At 42.6% G+C, this 12,557-nt stretch overlaps 2 protein-coding genes across 10 annotated transcripts in view; one reads left to right on the top strand and one right to left on the bottom strand.

The window, feature by feature from the left end:
- The window catches only part of LOC110150686 (cytidine monophosphate-N-acetylneuraminic acid hydroxylase), a 293,016-nt gene that overhangs the window by 96,031 nt on the left and 184,428 nt on the right, over positions 1 to 12,557 (top strand). The gene's annotated exons all lie outside the window — the stretch shown is intronic.
- Positions 1 to 12,557, bottom strand: part of CARMIL1 (capping protein regulator and myosin 1 linker 1) — a 303,717-nt gene that overhangs the window by 287,221 nt on the left and 3,939 nt on the right. For all 8 annotated transcript variants that reach the window (XM_070456237.1, XM_070456241.1, XM_070456242.1 and 5 more), the window contains exon 2: positions 11,632 to 11,729. In XM_070456237.1, the coding sequence (XP_070312338.1) occupies positions 11,632 to 11,729 (98 nt within the window). The remainder of the gene's footprint in view (positions 1 to 11,631; positions 11,730 to 12,557) is intronic.

The following is a 12,557-nucleotide window of genomic DNA, read 5'->3' as shown; positions in this document are numbered from 1 at the left end:
TGAGGGGATAGAAGTTCTGATAAGGAGCGGGATGCCCAGGAGATTTAAATGGAAACAGTCACACAAACAAGCCAAGTGCCAAATGAACTACAGCCTTTCTCTGCAGGCTGGTTTTGATTTCCATCAGCACAAGCAGTACCTGTGATTCAGTGAACTAAGTTGTACAAAGTTTCCCCAGACCGCAACATTTTTGCTACTCCAAGGACACAGGCAAAGATCAGAAACTGGCCAGTGGCAACTTAAAAGAGAAAGAGCCAGGTCTTCCAAGTACCAAACTGATTTGTCCATGAACCACAAATGCTTCTCTCCAGGTCTTCATTTCATTCTCATGCCTATGAGGGATGAACCAATCATCTTCTTTTGGTTGCTAGGAAGAACTGACTTCAGACAGATGAATTCAGGAAACAGAAAATGCCCCCTGGTAACACCTAACCAACCAGCCTGGACCTCACTAGCCATACTGTAGCTCAGATTCCACAGGAGTGTTGCTGGGCCCCTTGAGACCAGAAGTCAGGAATCAAACTGCAGAGAAGTGGTCTTAAAAGAGACTGTGCAAAACTTTACTAACATTATTATTAACTCTTATGAACTTCCAGAACTCTGATTTTGTTTTGTTTTACCCTTGTCTGTTTCACACTGGGACCGAACATGTAACTCTGAAAATGGAAGGGGTCCTATGTGCTTGTTTTCTGAAAAGCAAATAAGGAGGTCCCTGAGGACCCTCATCCCACCTGCCCGTCTTGGAAGGAATGATATCCACAGGCAACACGGCACCCAAGGGCAGCGCTGAAACGAAAGAAATGCAGGCCAAATGCCAAACGCTGGAGGGACTCACCTGGGAAGATGGGGCTCCAGGAGGAGCTGCTCATTGAAGGAGAGCCCACAGGTCCTGGTGACCTGGGCATGCCTCCTCAGGGGTGGGGAGACACAGAGAGGGTGAGGAAGTAGAAGAGAAGCAAGAACTACTCCACAGGTGCTGGGGGGTGGGGAAGGATCATGCCACTTAAGAGATGGATGTTGGAAGGACTGATGCTGAAGCTGAAACTCCAATACTCTGGCCACCTGATGCAAAGAACTGACTCTTTTGAAAAGACCCTGATGCTGGGAAAGATTGAAGGCAAGAGGAGAAGGGGACAACAGAGGATGAGATGGCTGAATGTTATTGCCGACTCAACAGACATAAGTTTGAGTAAACTCCAGGAGTTGGCAATGGACAGGGAGGCCTGGCGTGCTGCAGTCCACGGGGTCACAAAGAATCGGACATGACTAAGCGACTGAACTGAACTGTTAGCTACAGAGGGAAAGTCAACTGCTTTCAGAACTGTCCCAGAGAAAAAGCCATGTCCGCTTTTCTTATGATACTAAAATACCTTCTAAGACACCAGACTTATTGGCTTACCTGCATATTGGCTTAGGGTTTTTCTTGGCTATATTGATTGCATCCAATGAAAGTGCCACGCGCCTTATTAGTTGCAAACCCGCTCAACTACCATTAATCAGAGCCCTTGAGGACTCCAGGTAAGAAAGTCTGAAAACCAGGACAAAGATCAAGGATCTAAATTGTGTAACACAGTCTCATACGGAGCTGGGGTTCAGCCAAGAAAAAGTTGTGGCTGACTCGGCAGAAGCCAAGTCAGGGTCCACCAACACCTGGGACTCCAGAACCCCATGTGCCGCCACCAGCAAACACGAGCCACAGGGACTCCATGCCCGCAAACATGTTACAGCAGGAGACAAAACATCAGGCAGACCTGAAGGGGCCCTAAACTGCAAGGAAGAAGTCTGCCTCAGAAGCCCTCGCCTAAGAAATATAAGGAGAACCAGCCACTCTGCTAAGCAAACCTTTCTAAAGACAATAAAACTAATGAGGTGGGGGAATTATTCTCTATTGAGACTTCCTGAATAGCAATCAGGTGAAAAATACATCCTTTAAAAAGTCTGTCAGCCAGCAATTCCACTGCCAGGAATTTATCCAAGAAAAATAAATGTGAGGATATGCACATTTATAAGGCAAAATACTGGAAGCAACCTAACTAGCTCATAATTACTGTTAGCTAACTATGGGCTAATGGAGGGCCAAGCAGAAATTTAAAACATAAATATGTATGTATTATTATCATGGAAAGTTTTGACCACAAAAAGTAAAATTTTAAAGTACATTACAAGATAGGATTTATAATTCCATTTTTAAAATACATCATATAGTTGATGTATATTACATAGAAAAATGTGGAAAACACTGGTTTTTTCCCCAATGATTACATGTAAATTGATACGACTAGTGATGCTTCCAGAGAAGGCAATGGCACCCCACTCCAGTACTCTTGCCTGGAGAATCCCATGGACAGAGGAGCCTGGTAGGCTACGGTCCATGGGGTCGCTAAGAGTCGGACACGACTGAGCGACTTCACTTTCACTTTTCACTTTCACGCAGTGGAGGAGGAAATGGTAACCCACTCCAGTGTTCTTGCCTGGAGAATCCCAGGGACGGGGGAGCCTGGTGGGCTGCCGTCTATGGGGTCGCACAGAGTCGGACACAACTGAAGTGACTTAGCAGTAGCAACAGTGATGCTTCAGTTTTCCTTTCCTATTTTATAACTTGTTAGTAAAGCAAATAGCATAGATACTTTCAAAATTTTAAAAACAACAAGAAGAAAACTTTTATTTGGCCAAAGCAATGTGCCACTGGTATCCTTCACTTGGCCAGCTGCACCCAGATCAATGTTTCCTACAGGGTCTGAAGAACAGATTCTTGATGCCACACACCACACGCCCCCATTCAAGAGGCACAATCCACAAAAGGCCATCGAAGACTCTGAGAAAGGTTGTTTAATTCAGTTTGACAGGGTATGCCCAACATTTGTGATTCATAAACACCTAGAGTTTAAAAGACTCACTGATAAAGTAGGATGAGTCTAGACCAAGGCAATCTGAACAGTGAAACGTCTGAAAGCAACATTCTCCAAGGATTAAGAGTTGCAGGAAGTGAGAGCATTTCACCTGAGGACCAAAAGACCAAGGAAAAACATGGTATCTGTCTTCAAATTCCTGACCCACACTCACGTAGGAGGGAGCAAAACTGTCCTGGGATGTTCCAGTCGACTACACTAGAATGAATTCAGAGAAGTTATTGAGAAGCAGATTCCAGCCCAAATTAAGAAAGGGCCTTCTGAGACTCTTGCTTTTCCCATCACAAGATAATGAAGCAAAAGGTGGATACCCAGCGATCAGAGATGCTCCAGAGGCAACTTCTCATAGGCCAGGGTGCTTGGATAGATGACTACCAAGAGCCCTCTAGCCTCAAGATCCTCTGGGGCCAGGTTTGAATGAACTTCCTAGGGTCAGCTTAAGCCAGTCTGTCCATACCAGATTGTCTCCTGTGCCCCTAAAGCCCAGGATCAGTAGGAATTGACACACATCTGCCTCCTTAGTGGGAACTTGGCACAGTCACCTCAAAGCCTTGCCACAGACTGGAGATTCTCTCAGTACAGTTCAGTCACTCAGTCATGTCACAGTTCAGTCGCTCTTTGCGACCCCATGGACTGCAGTACACCAGGCTTCCCTGTCCATCATCAACTCCCGGAGTTTACTCAAACTCATTTCCACTGAGTCGGTGATGCCATCCAACTATCTCATCCTCTGTCGCCCCCTTCTCCTCCCACCTTCAGTCATTCAGTACAGTTCAAGGCATTTGTATGTCCCCACTTCTACCTCTAACAGCACTTGCTGCGCACTTAGCCAGTCTAAGGAGACTAAGAGAGCTGCTGGTCAACGTGCAGTGAAAGATAATGTTTTCAGAAAAGAAAAACGCTCTCCCAAAACCAAGGTGATGGAAAGGAACAGTAGGTCAAAGTGAACACTTTTATTCACACACACACACACCCCTCCCCAGGCATCCTTCTTTCCTCTTTTACCCCTCTTTTCTCCAAGAGTTGAGGAAAGTGATATTTTGAGTGAGTGAGAGAGACTGTGTGTGTGTGTGTGTGTGTCTCTACTGGGGCACAGGAACAGAGATTCAGACAACAATAGGCCCCATATATCCCAATCCAAATTCTTGTATTCTGTTACAACACAGCAAGCTTTTTATCAAAGGGGAGGGTGACCAGAAAAGAAAGAAGTTCTATCCTTCAGATTTTAGTTGCATTTTCCATTTAACAACAGATATTAACAGTGTTTCTGATAAAATGAAACATAAATGTGCTACAGTAACCTTTCACTAAAGCCTGTTTTGTTTTCTGTTTCACAACCAGAAAAAAAAGGAGTTCTCCCAATTTGCTGCATATGCTGGTTAGATTTCCCGGCTCCTCCTTGTCCACAGTGCTCCCCTTCATAAGACTCCAATACCAAAAAAAAAGAGAAAGACTCCAATACCACCTCTGCTCCCTTCCCTCTCCCCTCCGGCAGGGTGGACCTAAATGCCCTTCCCCAGGGTGTCTAAATCCCAGAGGCTGGAAGACAGTAGACAATGAAAAGTTACACGAGGCTGAGGTATGTTCAACAGCTTCTTGCCCAGGGTCATTTGACTCATCTAACTCAACTACAAAAGAAACTGGGGCAGACGCAGATGAGAAAAGTAGAAAGTAAACGCAGCTCAGGTAACAAGTTCAAGTTGGCCAGAACTACCTCCTGGAAACACATGCCCAGAGCCAGAGCCTGCCTCCAACCCCCTGCCCAGAGATCAGTGGGAGCCCCAGCTCTGACTCCAGAGCACTCAATTCCAAAGCACTCAAATACGGATTCTCTGATTTTGAGTTTCCCAGAAGTTTTGCCAGGACCCTTGGCAACCATGTGCACTCTCTGATACCCACTCCTGAAGATCATTGCAATGCTGTTGCCATTTTCTAAAGCTCCATTTTCTAGAGGCATGTAACTTCACCCAGGTGCTTTGAAAATTACCTGTGCACTGAATTGTAAGTGATCCTTAAAAGCTGAGACTCCTAACAGTTCCACAAAGAGAACTGTTCAAATTACCCAACAACTGGTACAAGAGCCTCCTGCAGAGGGAAGTAAACCCGGGGGCCTAGAACAATGATTTTCCAACAGCATTTCTTCAGGAGCCGCTGCAATCTACAAACATCTGACATGAATTTCATTCTTACAGCTGCTAGGAGAAAAACACAAACACGTGATTTGATGCTATACCACATTTAACTTATTAGCAATCAACCATGAGGTAAAGTTTGCTGTCAGGATATTCCACTTTCATGCAGCACTCAGGATAAATGTGGCACTAGGTAAAGAACCCATCTGCCAATGCAGGAGACAAGAGACGCAAGTTCGATCCCTGGGTCGGGAAGATATCCTGCAGGAGGGCACTCCAGAATTCCTGCCTGCAGAATTCCAGACAGAAGAGCCTGGCAGGTTACAGTCCATGGGGTCGCAAATAGTCAGATACAACTGAGTGATTACAAATTCCAAATTTTCAGGATAAAGCACCCCCAACTCGTCTATTTGGAAAGCATCCTGAGATTGCAAAAGTTAGCTACTATAAAAACTGTGATATCTGTACTACTTAACAGGTAAATAGGGACACACTCTATACTAAGCAGCCAAAACATAATCTCCCCTCTATTTCTGAGATATGTTCATCAAAACAGCCTCATGGAAAATTAAAAAAAACAAAACAGCCTCATGGAAATCACTGAATGCATTTATTTTGGATTTATTTGGATTTTGTTAATTTGGATTTATCTGGATTTTAAACGATAAACCTGCAAAATAAACTCCTAAAATAGCATTATTTTATTGGCTCCATGAAAAAATGTGCTTTTAAATGGTACAACTGGTTTTTTTCTTTAAAAAAAAGGTCTGGAAAGGTTAGTATCACCTGAAAGTGGCTACAAAACAAAAATTCTAGTGTGAATATTTGTCTGAGAAGTGAGTACACCATGGGTTATGCTGCTGAATCAAGTTAAGTGTTAAGTGTTAAGTTAAGATGGGGGAATTAGGAAAATGTTAAACAGGCTAGCCATGCAGAGTATGGCCTCTTGTAGAAGAGCAATGCTTTCTGTATCAGAGACTGAAGTTTTCATTAATTCATTAGATGGGCCAGATGCTTACAGAACTCTTATGTTGAGCTTTATTCTTTTTTTTTTTTTTAATTTTTTAAAATAAGCAGGAGTGAGTGGAGCTTATGTTTTAATGAAAGACACCACAGCCATCAAGATATTTTAACGATATCCCAAATAATGACCTTTTACTTTTCCTCATTTTAAAAGTTAACTTACAGTTATTCCAGTCAAGCCTAAGAGGCTCAAAAGTTGTAAATAAATAGCCAAACAAGAGAAAATACATTACAGAGATTCCAGGCTAACTTTTCAAGACTAAATAAGTGAACAGCCAATGGAGTGTTTTCAAGGGAAGAGGTGAACAAACAACACGTTTAGTTTCACATCATTTCCTCAACCTGCTCAGTCTACTAAGAAAGGAAGTCCTGCTTCTGTCCCCACTTAAGAGGGACGTGGTAGAAAAAGGGATTGGCAAAGATGATCAAACCCAAATCCCAAAGTGAAACAGGAGAAACACAGCTGAGACCAGGAATGGACGTTCCACATACTTCAGAGGCACGGTTCTAGAGAGAGGCGCACACTGCTCTTCCCTAGGTGAGCAACAGCAGAAAGAGGGTGGGGAAAGGATGTGAGAGACCTTGCTTCCCCCGACAATACCAAATTGCTAGATCATAAATCCAATGCCGATAGGACCACACAATGATATAACCATGCTGGAAAACGAAAAATGACAGCTTCTTCTAAAAGGAGACAGGCAATTCCTATACAAATCCACAATTACACTCTCTGGCATTTCAAAGAGAGAAACGGAGACTTATTTTCACACCAAAATCTGTAAACAAATGTTTATACCAGTTTTATTCCTAACAGCCCCAAACCGGAAATAGCCTACAACTCTGTCAGTGGGTAAACAAGCCGTGGTACGTCCCTACCACAGACTCCTCTCAGAAACAAGACCTGAAAAGGTGCAGTGGACACACACAACTTGGGTCAGTGTCCAGGCAATTAAGTAGAAGCAAAAAGAGCCAGTCCCCAAAAGGCACATGTAGTGTGTGATTATGCTTATGGAACACTTTTGAAGTGACAAGTTTATGGAGACAGAAGACAGATTCTGGCTACCAGCAGGCAGAGCAGTGGTGAGTCTGTAGCTGTGGACCTGAAAGGCAACACAAGGGATCTCTATGGTGATGGAAATGTTCTGAATTTTCCTGTATCACTTTCAACAACCCGTGGTCACGTCCCAGAATTCAGAAAGACAGAGGAGACTGGATAATGGATACAGAGGATCTCTCTCCCTTACTTCCTATAGCCACATGCAAATCTACAGTTGCCTAAAACTGCAAAGTTTAATGCGTAAAAATGAAATTCCACTTTTAAAAATCCAGGTACTAGAAAAATTGGGTGGAGATTCAATTAGCAGATGGGAGGAAAAGGCTGACCATCTAACACAGAATCACTTCCTAATAACATCCTCTAAAGACAAGACAGGAAAGTATCACAGAAACAGATGACGCGGTGCCAGTGTGTGGCCTGCAGCAGACCTGCCCAGCCCTTCATTAAAGTACAGGCCAAAGAACTGTCCCCTAGGAGGCCACTCCAAATGGCAGAGAGCCTGTTCCATGTTCACTTTAACTGTTCCATCCCAGTTTCCCAAATATGGTCAGTAGGGTTTCTGGCCATGTAAGTTTGAGAATGACAGTATATTTCATCTCATTCTAAGAAATCTACTACGCACATGAGTGCCAAAGTCTCTGAGTCAAAGTCATCCAGTAAAGACACTGGCTGACCTTTGTTTAATGTTTGATTGCCAAACTTGTTTGACCATAAGACACTCTCCCCCTGAATATTCTACCATTTCTGGTTTCAATGGACCAGCACACACCTTAAGAATTTCAGGTTTCATCAGTTGCCTTCCATCTTGCTTTAAAGGTAACACAAACAGTTGGGCACTGAAATCATCTGTGCCACTGGGAACACAGAATGCAGAACCCTTTGGTTCCTTCTGCTTTCTCCTTTGTTGATCATGTACTAGGCACTGCACAGAGCAGTGTTAAAACCCATCCCAGTTAATCTACAAAGAAACCATCGACAGCACCAGACTGGGCATAGCCAACTTCTCACCTAACACACATTGTTTAAAAAAAAAAAAAAAAAAAGTAATATTTAAATTTAAAAATAGAAAAAAAGAAACTATTTACAAATAGATACTTTTATAAGGCCTGTTTCATCAGAGGAAGGAACTGAGGCTGAACAATGTTATAAAGTGGCTGGGCTATGTGTGAACCAGGCGTGACTCAAGGTTCAAGGCCTTAACCACTGGGCCCTATGGCCTCCCAAGGGAGGGGAGGATAAAGTTCACGTGGTGGTCATTAGAAACAGGTGGTAGGAAGAGACATATTTAAACAATCCCAATGGTTGGATGGCATCACTGACTCGATGGACATGGGTTTGGGTGGACTCCGGGAGTTCGTGATGGACAGGGAGGCCTAGTGTGCTGCAGTTCATGGAGTCTCAGAGAGTCAGAAACGACTGAGTGACTGAACTGAACTGAAGTGAATTTTCACTCGATCCCAACTTCAAGAAAAAGAATTCGCTTTAGGCTTGGCCATTTTCCACCCCGTACCTCTTGCTCCCACTGTACTTAATGTGCCTCTAACACACTAAGCTCTCTGGCTTCCAGGCATATTCTGTTTTCTTTGTCTAGAACCTGTCTCCACTCTCTCCGCTTAGTAACTCTTGTTCGTCCATTGGGTGGTAGCTTACGTTTGCCTTCCTTCTGGAAGTCTTCCCCGACCCTCAGGCCTGGGTCAGGGGTTCCTTCCATGTGCTTTCAGACATCCTGCTCATAGCACATCTCAGAGTATTGCCTGCTGAGATGTTTACCTCCCCAACTAGACTCTGAGCTCTGAATCCCATGAAGTCAGAGTCGACGTCAATCTTGTACATACCATGTGTCTGGCTCATGCTCAGCAAGTATGGAACCAAGCAATGAATAATGTATCAACCAACCAAATCCACACAGGGAGCTCTAATCCTTCTAAGTCCAAATCTTTGTGAAAGTTTGCAACCGTCGAACAACAAGCTGAAGGATTGTTTGTTTTGGTTTCTTAGTATAATGGTGAAATGGATCAGACAGAACTGGGTTCAACTCCCGACTCTGTCATTCATTAGCAGGATGACCTGAAATGAGTTCCTGTAGCTTTTCCAAATTCAGTTTCTGCCAATGCACATGTAAGTAGGGCCCACCTCAGAGGGCTACTGTGGGAGCAAATAAGGCAATGCATAACTAAGTGTTCAACAGAGCACATCATAGAAATGTCAGCTATCATGACCATGAGAAGGAGGAGGATGAAAATAAACTCTCTATGAAAAATAAGCTGGAAATAGCATAAAGTCTCTAAATGTAAAAACAAGGAACCAAGTCACTCTCAGCTTTACAAGAAGGAAGGGCACTAAGAGGAGGCAGGCACTGGGGAAAGAAATGAGAAATAAAAATCAAGAAATGCTAAGTCAAGCCAATTCACATAGGCCCTATTTTATTGGACTGACAGCCAAGAGAAAGTCAGAAATACAAATTATAAGGGGATTCCCCCAATGTTTTAAGTAACTGAATTTCTCTAAATTCAGAAAATCAACAACTTAGGGTGAATTCGTAGACCATCTTGCTCACACCTGAAGCTTGTCAAACCTTGAATACATCAATGAACAATTCTTGCCCCTGCAAGTAAGGAATAGCTAAAACATGTTTACCCTAAGCTACTAGAAACTGCTTAGATTCCAGATTTGGAGAGATAAATGCTTAAATTCAAACACATTTGTAATTTGATTACAACCTTAATCAACTCCAGCTAATGTTAAGATGAACTCCACCCACCCCAAAAAAAATCTTAACAGTAGTTACAAATCATAACTAATTTTTAAGGGTGCTAACATTATTTTGATGTTTAAACTTGTCTTTGCAAATTTTACTCAGGACATGGGTTTCTTATGCTTATGAATAGTGTCCATACCAACTAGTACCACATACCATGTTAGACTGCTGCAGGAAACAATACTTGATATTTAAATTGTAAAAAGGTGAACCCATCTTATGAAGTAAACATGTAAAACAACAAGTGGCAGGAACAAAATTTCTTCTCTCTACCCTACCACTGCCAAAACATACCTGTACCCTTTGGCTGAACAATATTAAGTAAAACATACCTTAAGGAAATTTACTCTTTATCAAAACTGAAGCAGAATGATGATACCAATCACTTCTGCTATTGATAACCATAATTATACGGTCTGGGTAAACACATTCTATTGCAGGGCAAAAGTCACTCCATCAAGTTTTTCCACTTCAATTTCTCTGCCATCCTGACTTGTATACAGAGAAACAGAACTCATCCATCAATAGCATAATCCTTCCATCTACAGGGGAAGGCAGTCAGATGTTTTAAAAGATTCTTAAGACAGCTACTATGGGAAAGATATTTCAAATTCTGTGGCAACTTCAACTGAAGAACAGAATATTAAGAAGATTCTTTTAATGACACATGCTTGAGGTTTTAAAATACTCCAGAAGTGGGAAGGGGGGAAAACTGGGAGTAGGATAAAACAATATTCTTGAAATACTGAAAACTGTCGAAGCTGGATGAAAAGGATACAAAGTTCAATATACTATTCTCTACTTTTGCATATGTTTGACAATTTCTAATGATAGAAAGATAAACAAGAGTAAACAGAATATTCTAACAAAAACACAAACAAGGTGTATTTACCTAAGCTTAAGGTTTGCCACAATTTCAACACAGAAACCAATAAAACATCACAGAAGACTTTCCACCTCTCTAAAGGTACAACTCAGCGCTGTACCTAACAATACCTATCGCTGTACCTAGGTGCTGACCACTCCCTAACAATCCTGTGTTCGACAAGGACTGATCACTCAAGCCCCCCAGCAACTCCTCTCCCAAGTTGGAGTGAGCCCCCCAAGTTCCATCAGAACCAGCAGACATACTAAATACCTAAGACACTGGACTAGTGATACTCGCATGTTGGCTGAGGGTTCATCTTAGCTACATTTCATCCAGTCAAAGTGCCATGGGCCTTAGCAGTTGCAAATCTGCTCAATTACCATTTATCAGAGCCCTCAAGGACTCAAAGCACTGAAACCAGGGCAAAGATCAAGCTGGCACTCTGCTCCCCAAACCAATGGATGCAGATATTGCATGGATATGGATATAACATTTGAGAAAATTTAATAATTAAACTGACTTAAGATGAATTTTTTAAAAACGCCTTCAAAGTCCTCCAGATCAGATACTCAGCCACAGCAAAAGCAAAAAGCAAGCTCCCTTTAACATCCAACTTTCAACAAACAACCTGAAAATGGTCTCTAGGAGATGACTGAGAGGAGGGTGACTTTTACAACTTTAAGAAAGATAATATATTTTAAATTTTCTGTCCCTAAAATTTAACTTTCAGTGGGCAAATATTCCAGCTCACCTAGGAGAAAATGGGCTCAGAACGTTTGAACAAAATATAAAACATAGCATGAGCACTGCATGAAAATTAGGCAATCAGAACAGTAGAGGGCATAACATTTTCACTTCCAGACTTTAAAGAAGTTAATACTTACCAGCACTCTGTTTTCAACTTTGTCTCCCTTCACTTCCAGCTTTACTTTCTTCTTCAATGCAATCTTTATCTTTCTTCCAAGAACATCCTTTATGCTTTCTGAAAGAAAGGAATAGTTTCATTAGATTCTTTTATTAGTAAGAGAAAAGCATCGGGGAGGATAGAACATTTGAAGGAGCATTTTTGGTTTGGTTTTTTTTTTTTTTTTTTGCTTATTTTAACAAGCTTGATAGTAATCAATCACCAAGTATTTAATGAATGCCTACTTTGGGTCTTGGACTGTGTGCTCAGATGCTGAGGCAAATATAAAAGCATCTGATACAATACCAGTCTACGCAAGCAAGGCATGACATAACCTTGCTGGGCAAAGAGGATACTCACACACCAGGGAGAAAAAGAAGAGCAATGTCAGGTGGTAGCATAGAGCACCATATTGTGAGTAGACCATAAGCACAAGGATTCTCTTTTGCCTGGTTATCTGCAGCACCCAGCTTGAAAAGCCGAATGCTAGCAGGACCTTCCTTGAGTACCCCCAAACTGAACAGGTCCCAAATCAAAGTCACTTTGATTTGATTTTCCCTGCTCCTCTTCCGGCCCTTCTTGAAGCTAGAAATCTTCTTTATCTCCAACTCCGTTCTCTCAGGGGCCTCCCCCGTGGTGCAGTGGTAAAGAATCCGCCTGCCAGTGCAGGAGACACAAGAGACACGGTTCAATTTCTAGGTTGGGGAGATCACGACTGAGCACACACACCGTTCTCTCAGGGGTCAGTCCCCTATTCTCCCAGGACCACCTCCGAAACAGTTCCTGAGCACTCTCTTCACTCAGTATTCAGGGCCTCAGCATCTCTCACCGAGACTAGCCCAACACCTCTAACCGATCAGCCCCTAGAACCAAAGTGGCCCTTCCAAAGCCACAGATCTAATCTTG

This window comes from Odocoileus virginianus, chromosome 27 (genome assembly GCF_023699985.2).
Source record: "Odocoileus virginianus isolate 20LAN1187 ecotype Illinois chromosome 27, Ovbor_1.2, whole genome shotgun sequence".
Lineage (NCBI taxonomy): Eukaryota > Metazoa > Chordata > Mammalia > Artiodactyla > Cervidae > Odocoileus > Odocoileus virginianus.
The sequence above is the reverse complement of the archived record's forward strand: the minus strand, read 5'-3'. Positions and strand labels throughout refer to the sequence as shown.